Source organism: Tursiops truncatus, chromosome 2 (genome assembly GCF_011762595.2).
Source record: "Tursiops truncatus isolate mTurTru1 chromosome 2, mTurTru1.mat.Y, whole genome shotgun sequence".
NCBI classification, from domain to species: Eukaryota; Metazoa; Chordata; class Mammalia; order Artiodactyla; family Delphinidae; genus Tursiops; species Tursiops truncatus.
This window is the reverse complement of record NC_047035.1, coordinates 9,774,961-9,786,323: the sequence shown is the minus strand read 5'-3', so window position 1 is coordinate 9,786,323 and position 11,363 is coordinate 9,774,961. Positions and strand designations below refer to the sequence as shown.

The 11,363-nt window shown below is 41.0% G+C and overlaps 1 protein-coding gene across 1 annotated transcript in view; it reads right to left on the bottom strand.

Moving 5' to 3' along the window:
• The window catches only part of DICER1 (dicer 1, ribonuclease III), a 44,115-nt gene that overhangs the window by 4,587 nt on the left and 28,165 nt on the right, over positions 1–11,363 (bottom strand). The window contains 5 exon segments of the mRNA XM_019918455.3: positions 275–350; positions 442–604; positions 3,097–3,365; positions 5,333–6,218; positions 9,239–9,394. Coding sequence (XP_019774014.2) covers positions 275–350; positions 442–604; positions 3,097–3,365; positions 5,333–6,218; positions 9,239–9,394 — 1,550 coding nt within the window.

Below are 11,363 nucleotides of genomic sequence, written 5' to 3'. Positions count from 1 at the left end.
CTCAGGCTGAGAGTCCCCGATACAAGCTGACACCACACGAAGGAAACATGCGTTATGACTGCTACATACTACCGACAGACAGGGCTGCAGCTCTTTCTCTCACTCAGCGTTACTTTACAAAACAAAAAGAAGTCAATCGGGCTACAAACAGCAACTGCACAAGAGCATGTCCCAGGGTAAGTATTTTTCAAAATCATTCGCATATGGCATCTTCGAGAACTCTTCCCCCTTGTTTTTCAGTAATTTAACTGTTTCCACGCATATTTTTGCTTACCTAAATTTGGCGGTTTCTGGTTCCATTTCAAGCAATTCTCGCACAGGGGAACGGGGCACATTTGCAGAAAATTTTTCTGTAATCAAAATGAAAGAATAATGTGATTAGTACCCTTGAAGTTGTTTTTAATTGTGATTCTGCCTCTCTCGAAGGGGAGCCAACTGTACCTATCAGCGGCCGCATCATAGGATAGTACACCTGCCAAACCATCTCCAGCGACATCCCGCTATCCATGTAAATGGCACCAGCAAGCGACTCGAAAATATCCCCCATGGCCTTTGGAACTTCAATATCCTCTTCCTTCTCTTCATCCTCCTCAGATCTCCTAAGCTATTATAGGGAGAAAAGTGACTCGTAAGCAAAAAGGCCGCTTTGAAAGGCAGTCTACAGAGATGTGTTTCTTTTCTTGGATATGAATCTTACTACATCTTTAACAAGGGTAACAACATCAAACATTTATGACATGCCAATTACACCGTTCATAGGTTCTTCACAAACGTTACCTTACCTTAAAAAAAAAAAAGAAAAAGAAAAAAAGCCCTTCCCTAGTTAGTATTCTATAGTCAACAAAGGAAAAAAGATTACTTCCAAATAAAAACAAAAACAATCCTAACACAAACTGGAAATAGGCAATAAATTGATGGGAAAAATTTTCATATTTCACTCATAATCACAGAACTGCACACGGAAACAGGTCTAGCCCCTGGCGGCTTGGCAAGGGGCAGGCAGAAGACTCATCGGTGCAGCGCAAGCAAGGGTGTACGCTGCCTTGGGGAGTGGAAACTGCCACTTCTTTGACAGGGAAATTCTATTTGGAAGATATTTTCCTCCAAGCTCCCCTTTTATTAAACCACTTAATAAATGTTCACTATGACAGGGAACCTGACACACAGTAGGTATTCAGATTAATAGAATAAAAACTCACATACGTATCAAACGCCTTTTAAAAGTTCATAATTCTTTGATGTGGCAATTCCGTCTCTAGGAATTCATCTTAAGGAGGTAACTGGATATTTAAGTATATTTACCGCATCCACATTTATTACAAACCCTAACAAAAAATACCTTAACCACCCAGTCGCAAAGGATTGTTTAAACACATTACATTATAGCCATATACTCACTAGCGTGCAGCTACTGAAAGTTGTAATCCCAATTATTAATGATCGGGGAAAGTCATCCACAATATATTAAGTGAAAAGAATAGGGTATGGTACACTATGCATGCTATAATTTCATTTTATATCGTACATAACTTTATGTCTATGTACATTAGGAATAAGACATCAGAAAATGTTAATTTCGGTTATTTGTATTTTCTAAAATACACACACATTACTTGTGAAAGAGAAATAAAAAGAAGAGGGGATAGTAATTTCTAAATGGATGGTTTAGCCACACAAAGTTCTATATAATAGATGCTGACTACTGGAAAAAATAAGATACTTACTGTTGTAGATGGGAATTTTTAAACTTATCAAGTTTAATTCTCTCCTTTTACAAATGAGGAAACTGGGGCCCAGAGAGGTGGAGAGACTTTCTCAAGATCAAACAGTAACTTAGAGAAGCCAGACCATGACATTCCCAATCAGTTTTTGTAACTTCTATACATATGTTTATATAAATGAAGGGAAGGAAAAGAATGAACAAAAACTAACAAAGCCAGTATGTCCAACTGTCATCAAAAGAGAACTTTGGGTTTAGCTAATTCCTCAACTTCTAAGCTTAAATATTTCTACAGAATGAGACTAGAAATAATATTGAATATATCTGAGATGGTTCTAATTCCTGGTCTCACCGCTAGCTGTGCTCCAACTCAGACCATTAATCTTGGAAGAGTGTGCAAGGGTGAAAGGGGAGAGGAAGGGCACTGCCTACTGATTCCCCTTCAGCACATCCTCCACCCCGTTCAACACGCTTGACCCTTCTGCCCCGTGGCTACACCTCAAAACCCAGGCTCTTCATCTCTCTCACAGGAGGCCGAGGAAAGGCACTGCTCCCTAACGACGGTTTGTGCGATTAAAAAACAGGAAGGTACAGATTAAAGAAAGAGTAATTAAAATGGCTACCGGAGTTATGAATGAATTCCATGACTTATAAGAAATCTACAGAAAGAAGAACAAAGGAATCAGAATGAGGAGAAGAAGAAATGCAAGTGCTCTCCTGGGTACCCAGGTATGTGGATGGATGTTAGCGAAGGATTAGAGGAGATTGGAAAGATCTCAGCAAAATCCTTTCCTACAAAATTTCAAAATAGTTCACAAACACATTAGAATTAGCTCCATCACCAAAGAACCTTTGGCTGAACTTACAGCAGAAACCTCTCAAATTCCAGTCCCTAAAAATTTAGAAGTTTGGTTTTTAAATGAGATTTTCCCATTTCAAGTAGAAGCAGAACATACATTTGTGATGCTTACCTGAGATATTAGCAAATACTCCTGACCTATTTTAAACAGAAAGAAAGACAGAACCAGCCACGCCGAGCTCTCACTGAGGTTAAAGCTTCTCTGGGGGCAGGGGGAGGGCTGCACCTCTCTGGCGTGCCTAAACGCCTGGAGCCCGAATCAAGGACTGGGGGTGGTGAAGCAGCTGAAAGCCCCCTGGCTCCCTCTCCTCGCCAGAACGACCACAGTATGAGTGGTCAAGTTGAAAAGGCCTCCCCCTGAAGACTGAGACCCATTCACTTCTCCCTGGAAAACGCAGAGCGTGCTGGGGACCACAACCCTGGCCTTCGGCTGGCTCTCTAGACAGCTCTGTCGAGAACCCTAGTCGGAAGGCTTATTTTAAACACTGACTTCAACATATCTTAAAATGGCACTAACCTCAGAATCCATCCCTTGCATTTCATTCTTCTCGAGCTGAAACTGCACAAAATCATCGATGACGTGGAAGAGCTCAGGAGAAACTGCTTTAAAGTACTTGTGGTAGTCATACTTCACAGCCAATGATGCAAAGATGGTGTTGTTGACCAGAGCCGAGCGCAGGTCAGTCAGGACCCCTGGGGAGTGCTGCCGTGGGTCTTCATAAAGGTGCTTGGTTATGAGGTAGTCCAAAATTGCATCTCCCAGGAATTCTAAGCGCTGGTAACAATCTGAGGGAAGATCCAAAGTGAAGCCCTGAGCTCCGGCAAAAACGTTTCCACAATTTTCAAATAATAACTCAGATAAAGGACTGATCCCCCAGACACACTGAAAAGACTTTTATTGGGATTCGTTTTCATATATATTCTTCAGTGACAAAATTATTTGACATCATACGGAAGCCTCTGGAAATTAAATTCTAATGACAAATTAAGCATATTTCTTACATAGAAATTGGGGTCATAAAATTTTTAAGTGGCCAAAAGACTAATGCTCGTTAAGAAAAAAGCATTTCCCAAGTGACATCATCATCACTCAACCCTTTTCCTTCGGCACTGTGCTGGCCAGGCAGGTGCTGGGGCACCTTTCTAAAGGCTCCATCACACATCGTCACCTAGCAACGAACGCCAGACCCTGCACATAGTCCTGCCCCACACTCTGCTGTCACCCCTGCACACTGTCCACTCACACTCTGGAAAGTGTGGGAGTGATACCATGCCTCGCCACTCCTGGGTTACATTTGCTACACAAGATGACAGTTAGTACAAGACAGTTTTCTTCTCAACTTGAATGAAAAATGTTGAATTTCACACAAACCAAGAGGCTGAGAAACGAGAGTCGTGGAGGCGAGCAAAGACCTTAAGCAAAAATGATCGATGTCAAAATGTGAGAAGTTATCGACACTGATCAACACCTCTATCATCTCGCAGTGATTAAAAAGAAGCTGTTCAGGTGAGATGAACTGGGAGATTGGGACTGACACATATACACTATTGATACTGCTATAAACATAGATAACTAGTGAGAACACACTGCATAGCACAGGGAACTCTACTCAATGCACTGTGGCGACCTAAACGGGAAGGAAGTCCAAAAGAGAGGGGAGATACACACATTTGTGTGTGTGTGTGTGTGTGTGTGTGTATAGCTGATTCATTTTGCTGTACAGTAGAAAGTAATACAGCATCGTAAAGCAATAAAAATTAAAAAAAAAAAAGAAGCCGTTCAACTGTGGAAACTGAGGCGGGAACAGAGATAGTGAGCTGCCCCCGCACAGCCGATGAGCTCAGAAGCAGGGCCCGAGGCAGACTAGAACCCAGGGCTCCTGCCAGTACAGCATGGTAGAAAAGGAGGCCTCGTTTCTTCTCCACAAAGAAAAACAGGTTTTAGTTTCACCAGCCTTTCTAGTCCAGAGTCAGATAATTTTTCACTTTTGGTTTTACATTTTTCTGATCATCTTAACCTACACTGTTTTTCTTATACAAACTTTATACTCGGCTTTGGTTTTCTGAATTCAAGCGCTTATTACTCTGACACAGAGAAAAAATACAGACTTTAGCTGTTTCGAAACCTGAAGCCGATCTTGGTTTTAGGCGCCTATTCTCCCTCCTAAAATCGAATGGATTGGGAGCCTATTAAATAAAGGAGGAAAAAAAACACGGAGCACAGCGCAAAGCAGAAGGTGACAGCAGAGTCAGAGCAATGAAACCTTCCTGTGAAAGAGTTTCTTTTTAATCGGTTCATCTTTAGATTTTAAAAGACCTTAAAGGGAGGGGACTTTTTGTTCAGGAAGAACAATAAAAAGATATGGAAAGACATCCAGAATATACGAATAAATGATTCAAGAACCAAAAGCAGCAGTGACCGGGCATCAGAAGGACAAGGGGGGGGCGCGGAGCATAAAATGGCAAAAACACACCGAAATACTAAGGCCCGAACCTGTCTAATTATGCTGCATATCAATGACAGAGACACGAGGAGCTAAGATAGCTCTGCTCCCAGCTGTCAAAGGTAAGGAACAGTACATGCTCCCAAAAAGAAAGGCTTCTTTCACTTTCTTGTGCTTCCTCCCCCCACCGTGCACACTGAACTCTAATGTGCATGCATAGATTATTCTTTTTACATTGTTCTACAGAACAACTCCATTAACACAAGGTCTCATTTTCAGAGCAGTGAGCTCTGGTCTGGGGCTCCTTACCAGTGATAGTGTTGTAGTGGTAGGAGGCGTGTGTAAACGCCTGTAGTAGGTAAGCCTTATTCTTGAATCTGTAGTTGATTTTCTTTTCGAAATTTTCAAACCCCGAGATAAGGTGACTCAGTGTCCTATCTGCATCTGGGTGATCAAACATGCACCTCGGTGGGATCTCCAAACACCCATACTCCACGTCTTTCAACACGGAGGAGCGGGGGCCAGCTCCAGAGGCGGCAGCGCGGCTCCCTGAAAGGTTCTTTTGTTGGCTGGTGAAATTCTCCCTGGTCGGGCACATGGCCTTCTCCCGATCAGTCCTCTTAATTACCGGGAGCACCTTCAGCCCCAGCGAACAGAGGAAAAGCTGAGCAGCCCTCTCGCCACAGCTGGTTAAATAGCAGCCCAGCAGGGCTTCCACACAGTCGGCTATGCTTTTGTCAGCAATGCACTGCTCGGTGTGCAGGTCGTAAGAAATGGACTGTTTCCCTGTGTCAACACCACAGTTTTCTTCTGATGGATTCCAGAACCCCACCACAAAGTCATCCTCTTCAACAGCTTTGCTAGGATCCAGATAGCACATTGCATCCCAAGAGCTATAGTCAAAATCCTCAAAATCTGATGAAAATGGTATACTACCTAAGGAGGATTTTTTGGGCATTTTCCATTCATAGGCGGAATCGGTGGCTGAAAAAGCAGAAAGCGAGATTTTCTTGACAAAAGCTCCAGATCCCATCAGCATGCTATCTATGAACTTGATGTGCTCCTGGTCGTACTCCAGGAAGTCCTCCTCGTCGTCGGCGTCCTCCTTCGGAGCCCCCCACGTCAGGCCCCCCCCCTCCTCCTCCTCTTCGAAGTCATCGTCCAGCTTGCCATTAGCCAACATGCAGTCTTTTGTCTGCAAGAGGGAGAATGGGGAAGGAGGGGAGACATAGCTGCTGTTTTTAAAAGGGCTTGAGACTCAATAAAAGCAAGGGTTATGGATAATTTCAAATGACAACCACAAATACTAAAAGGCAACTTTCAAATCATGGCCATTTGTTTTCAATTAACATAAAATAAGTTATTTAATCATATAAACAAAGTAAAACACGTTCTTTGAATGTTCATTTTCTGAGTTATAAAATGACCTTTATCCAGTATGAAGCTTTAAGTCAAGGATTTTATACATGGATATAAAGTTTAAAATTAAGCTCCACAAGGCAAAACTTCAGCTAAGAATTCTAACTGTAGCAGGAGACACAAGGAAAGCTCTCACATGCTGATCACAGAGAGCTTCAAGTTGGCTGACAAAGTTTTAAAATGTTTTTTAAAAGATTTTCAAATTAATAAAATTAAATTCCAGATGTAGAAAAAGCATTATCTTTGCAATTAAATAAGAGAATAATATGTAAACAGATAAAATTATTTTCTTTACAACATTAAAAATGTACAGTGGGGTTTCATAATAAAGTTTTGGTCCCTATTTCCACTTCAAAGCTCATTCGCTACAATGTAAAACTAAACTACTTTGCTTGGAAACTAAAAGTGATCACTGTGAACTAAGCTATGAATTTGAGAAATTATGCTTTTCCCTTTCGGTGAGCTAGAGTAATCAGGGTAACAGATTATAGCATAACTGACAAAAATAGAAGACAATTTAGACTAACATTAAACACAACAATCCAATTTCTGTCAGAAGATCTTTGCTAATTCCAATTTCTTTGGCAAAAGCTTATTTGTGAATGACAACCTTAATAATGGGCCAGGATTCAGTAATGATGTAACTTTTTTGCAATGCTAGAAAGATACCAAATTTCTGTTGTTCAATAAAAAAATAAATAAATAAACAAGACTACTTGGGGGGGAAAGGCGGGAGGGAGTGCTTCAATGAGGGTGTGCTTCAATTTCAATAGTGACAACTTTGCAGAGTATTCTGATAAAAAGGTTTTCAAACTTTGTCAACCATTTTTTTAAATGCTGCAAATATTCTCATTTTAAGCCAGACTCAAAAGAGATACAAACAGTGCATTTGTTTGAAAAGAAATAAGTGCAATGAGCCAAGCCATCCATATACCTACAACTATCTGTCTGTATATTTTAATTAAAAAGTTTACAAATTTTTTTCAAGAATAAGGAAGAAAACCAAAAAAAAAAAAAAAAACCTGAAACGGTGGACACCTCTAGGGACTATTACCTAATAAAAATTACACTTTCCCAAGGTAACGTGAGATGTTTTTGACTAGCTGGTCCTTAGGAAACAAAGGCCAAATTGCAACTAAAAAAAAAAATAAATAAAGACTAAATAATATTTTTAATTTTAAAAAATCCTTATATATCTTTAGTAAGATGCTATCATAACCAGACACTGGCAAAACTCACAACAAGGGCTGGGTTTTATCAACAAATAAGCTGTGTAATCTTGGGCAAAGTTCATTAATGCCTTTGGGTTTTGGGGTTTTTTTATCTGCAAAATAGTGGGAGTCTGCCTCACTAAATGGTTTCCAAGAGCATTTCAAGCTCTCAAAGAAAACCCCCCAAAAAACCCAAAAAAAACAAACACAAACAAACAAACAAAAAGCAAAACCACCAGCATGAAACTCCTTTTACAGTTCAAGTTCACCTTCCACCTGCGTTATTCCCACCTTCGGCGTCTGTGTGCAAAGCTTTCACTTAAACCTATCTGCTGAGGAGCGAGGCAGGTAGAACAGGAATGGATCCAGCATATGCTTTCCAATATCATATAATGGTCCATTTCAAGAAGCAGAAATTATTAAATGAAAATATAAACAGTATTTAATGTATTCTAAGAACCAAAGTGCCAGGTCATTTGAAATGTTAAGGAAAATAACTTCATGTTGTATCTTCAAATAAAAAAATTTTTTTTAATTAAAAGGACATGCTAACATCACCTCTATGCTAATTTTTTTTTTTTTTAATTTAAAGAACCAATGATACTATGAAACAGGATTTATAAGGCAGGATATGTGTTACTGGAATGTTTTCCAAAGAAATGCAGTATTTCCTCTAAAGTTCTCAAAATCTTACACATGTTCCTCTAAGGTTCTATTTCTAAATTAATAACATATATAATTTTTCTAACCCAACTTGCATTAAAATATTCTCTTAATGCTTTTCCAGATAAGTTCAATTTCTGTAGTAAGTCGAATACTGCACGAGTTAAAAATATACTCAATGAATAAGTAAAAATCAAAACAGAGTCACAGAGCATGCTACCTGGAAATGAAGTAACAACGAGCCAGTTTATCATTAGTGCAAAATAAATGCCTGAAAAATGAAACTGCCTGCGAGATGGCCTCCCAGCCAACCACACTGGACAGACTGCTTCCACAGCTCTCCGGCTCGCAAGGCCCTCCGAGGTGCCCTCTGGTGGCCTTCGAGACAGGACAAAATGAAGCAGCTGCAGCTAACGTTTGGAGACTTAAAGTCATTGGCAAGATTTTAAACTATTTCCAGAAAACTACCTTTATGTATTTTTTTTTTTAAGGTCACAAGAGGAGAAATAGTCCTGAAAAAGCCCTGAGCTGCAAAAGCAAGATTTTACTGAAATTACTGCACATACAGATTGGAGATCATAGGTCACTGAAAAGTCATTTCACTGAACAGAGCTAAGGATCTACAATAAATCGTAATATGTAATATTAAAGTGAAATGTTACAGAGCTTTGCTTTTTTTTTTTTTGAGTCACAGCATCAGATACTCTTTTGCCTTTGGAAAAGGAAGATCACAGAAATTGTTCTCCATCAAAATTACAACACTGTTCTAAATTCATGAAAAGACATCTGTTTAAAGGAATTAATTCAATATATTGAATTTCTACTCTACTATAAACACACCAGGGAAAAGAAACAAAAAATTAATAGAACAAGACTCCGCCCCTCACCAAAAAATAAATCCATCCAGTTACCAAAAACTTACTATTTCATCTTTTTCCCATTTCTCTGTGTTACTTTTGTCTTGATTTACTACATAACCAGGAGGAAGCCAATTCACAGGGGGATCAAATATTGACACCACCATGCGGCTGGGCAGCCCCTTCTTTTTTCCAAGCCGATACAGATTACAGTTGCTGACCTTTAGCAGAAAAAATTTATAAGATACTTATCCATAAACAGTCATTGCTGAAATTCATATAAGGCATTAACATAATTTTTTAGCTAAACATTCTTCATATTCCACAACTGGTCATCAATTATTCAGACTGTATAGTTTCTCTACCTCTTCATGATAGGAAATATTAAATTCTCATGTAATCTGATGATATAAAATTCAAACTGTTAATTGGGACTATCAAAATAGAAAAGAATGCAATTCCACATAAGTCCAAGATGTCACAATATTCTCAATGAAATAAAAGGAGGAAATACCATAAACTCTAGCTATAAAGTGAAAATTGGCACTGAACTGAGCTAAAATAATTTTATGTTCCTAGAACCTAAGCTATAAATATGATTTCGACTGCAATGCTTTCTCAAATATTATTCCTTAGTTTTGGATGGCATTTCAAGATATTTTGTTCAACCATTTTAAAATAGAGCAAAAGGCAATAAAGAAAAGCTCCATGTTTACTGTCATCAATAAAACAGCTTTACTGTCTACCCTCTAGTCTGTTTCTCCTAAGGCCTCCATCTCCTCCTTAATTTACTCAAAGCCATGTTTCCATCTCGTTTTTACTTGGAAACCAAGGTTTAGAACGCTCAATCTCATTTTCATTTTCTAAAAACTGGGTTCCTTTTCATTTAAGTACTTCATGAGCCCTTTTTCCACGTAACTCAATACCCCTGAACAAGCACCCACGTCGGAGAGGTGCTGGCGGGCAGCGAGGCAGAGGAGCGGTCCCTGGAGCCCGCAGGCTGGGCCGGGAGCCCCCCATGACGCTCACCCTGGCCCGAAGCCCTTTCCCACGCCGCCTGCATGGCTTAAGTACACACTGGCTTCCCTTTCCACACCATGGGAACACAGCATCACAGATGCCAACAAGAGGATAAAGTACGACAGGGGCGTGAAAGGGACAGAAATCACATTCAAAGTCAGCAGAAATGGTCTGCCGGGTGGAAAAGGAAGAAGAGCTCAGTAAGGGCCCACGTGAGGCACAAGGTGGGGCAGGCAGAGCTCAGCCCGCAGAAACGGGGCGAGCAGCGGGGAAGGAACGACAGCAGGTGTGTGCGCGGGTCCCGCGAAGGACAGCCAGGGGCGGCAGCCCGGCCGGGACCCTTGGGGGCGGGGGGCACCCTGAAAGGGCCTTCACCACCATGCTGCGGGAGCGACAGTGATTTCTGCAGCATGTAAGGAGTCAGAGCTTTCTGAGCAGACGATGGATGAACTTTCAAAAAGGAAAATAATTTCCTTCTTACCTAAGAGTGTGCTGTTACTTTGTGCTCACTCTCAGCCTCTGATACTTTCTTCCTGCAACCGCCCCTGGGAAATCTCATTTGTTCTCAATTGTCACTCTTACGAAGACTGTTTCCCCAGACTGCACCTAAGTCCTAAATTCTTAATTACCTGAACATTCCACTTCCTAGTCCATGAGGTCTAAAAACTCTAGCCCCAACTCTTACTCCTGTACTTCCGTCTTCCTCAGCAGCAGCCCCGTCAGCAGCCCCAGCCGCTATGGTCGTTAGTTCTGCGTCACCCTCTCTACCGGGAGGCAGCAGAGAAGAGTGGGCGAGGCTATGGGCTCTGGCCTCAGTCACGCTCCCGACCATCCCAGACTAGCTGGATGACCTGCACGAGCCAATGAAACTCCCTAGGCAAGAGTTTCCTCAACTGCAAAATGGGGACATGTCATCTACCGCTGAGGGGCACGCTGAGAAGACTGGAAAGAGCAGGTGTGTAAACACTCAGTGCAGTGCCTAGTGTTACAGACAACTTCAGAGGGAGGTCAGCGTAGTGGTCAAGAGCGAGGTCTCTAAAGCCAGACTGTCTAGGCCGTGCCACGTACTTGCCATGTTAACTTGAACAAGGTAATCTCTCCTGCCTCAGTATCCTCAGCTATAAAATGGGGATGATTAAAGTATACACAATTACAAAAAAATAAAATAAA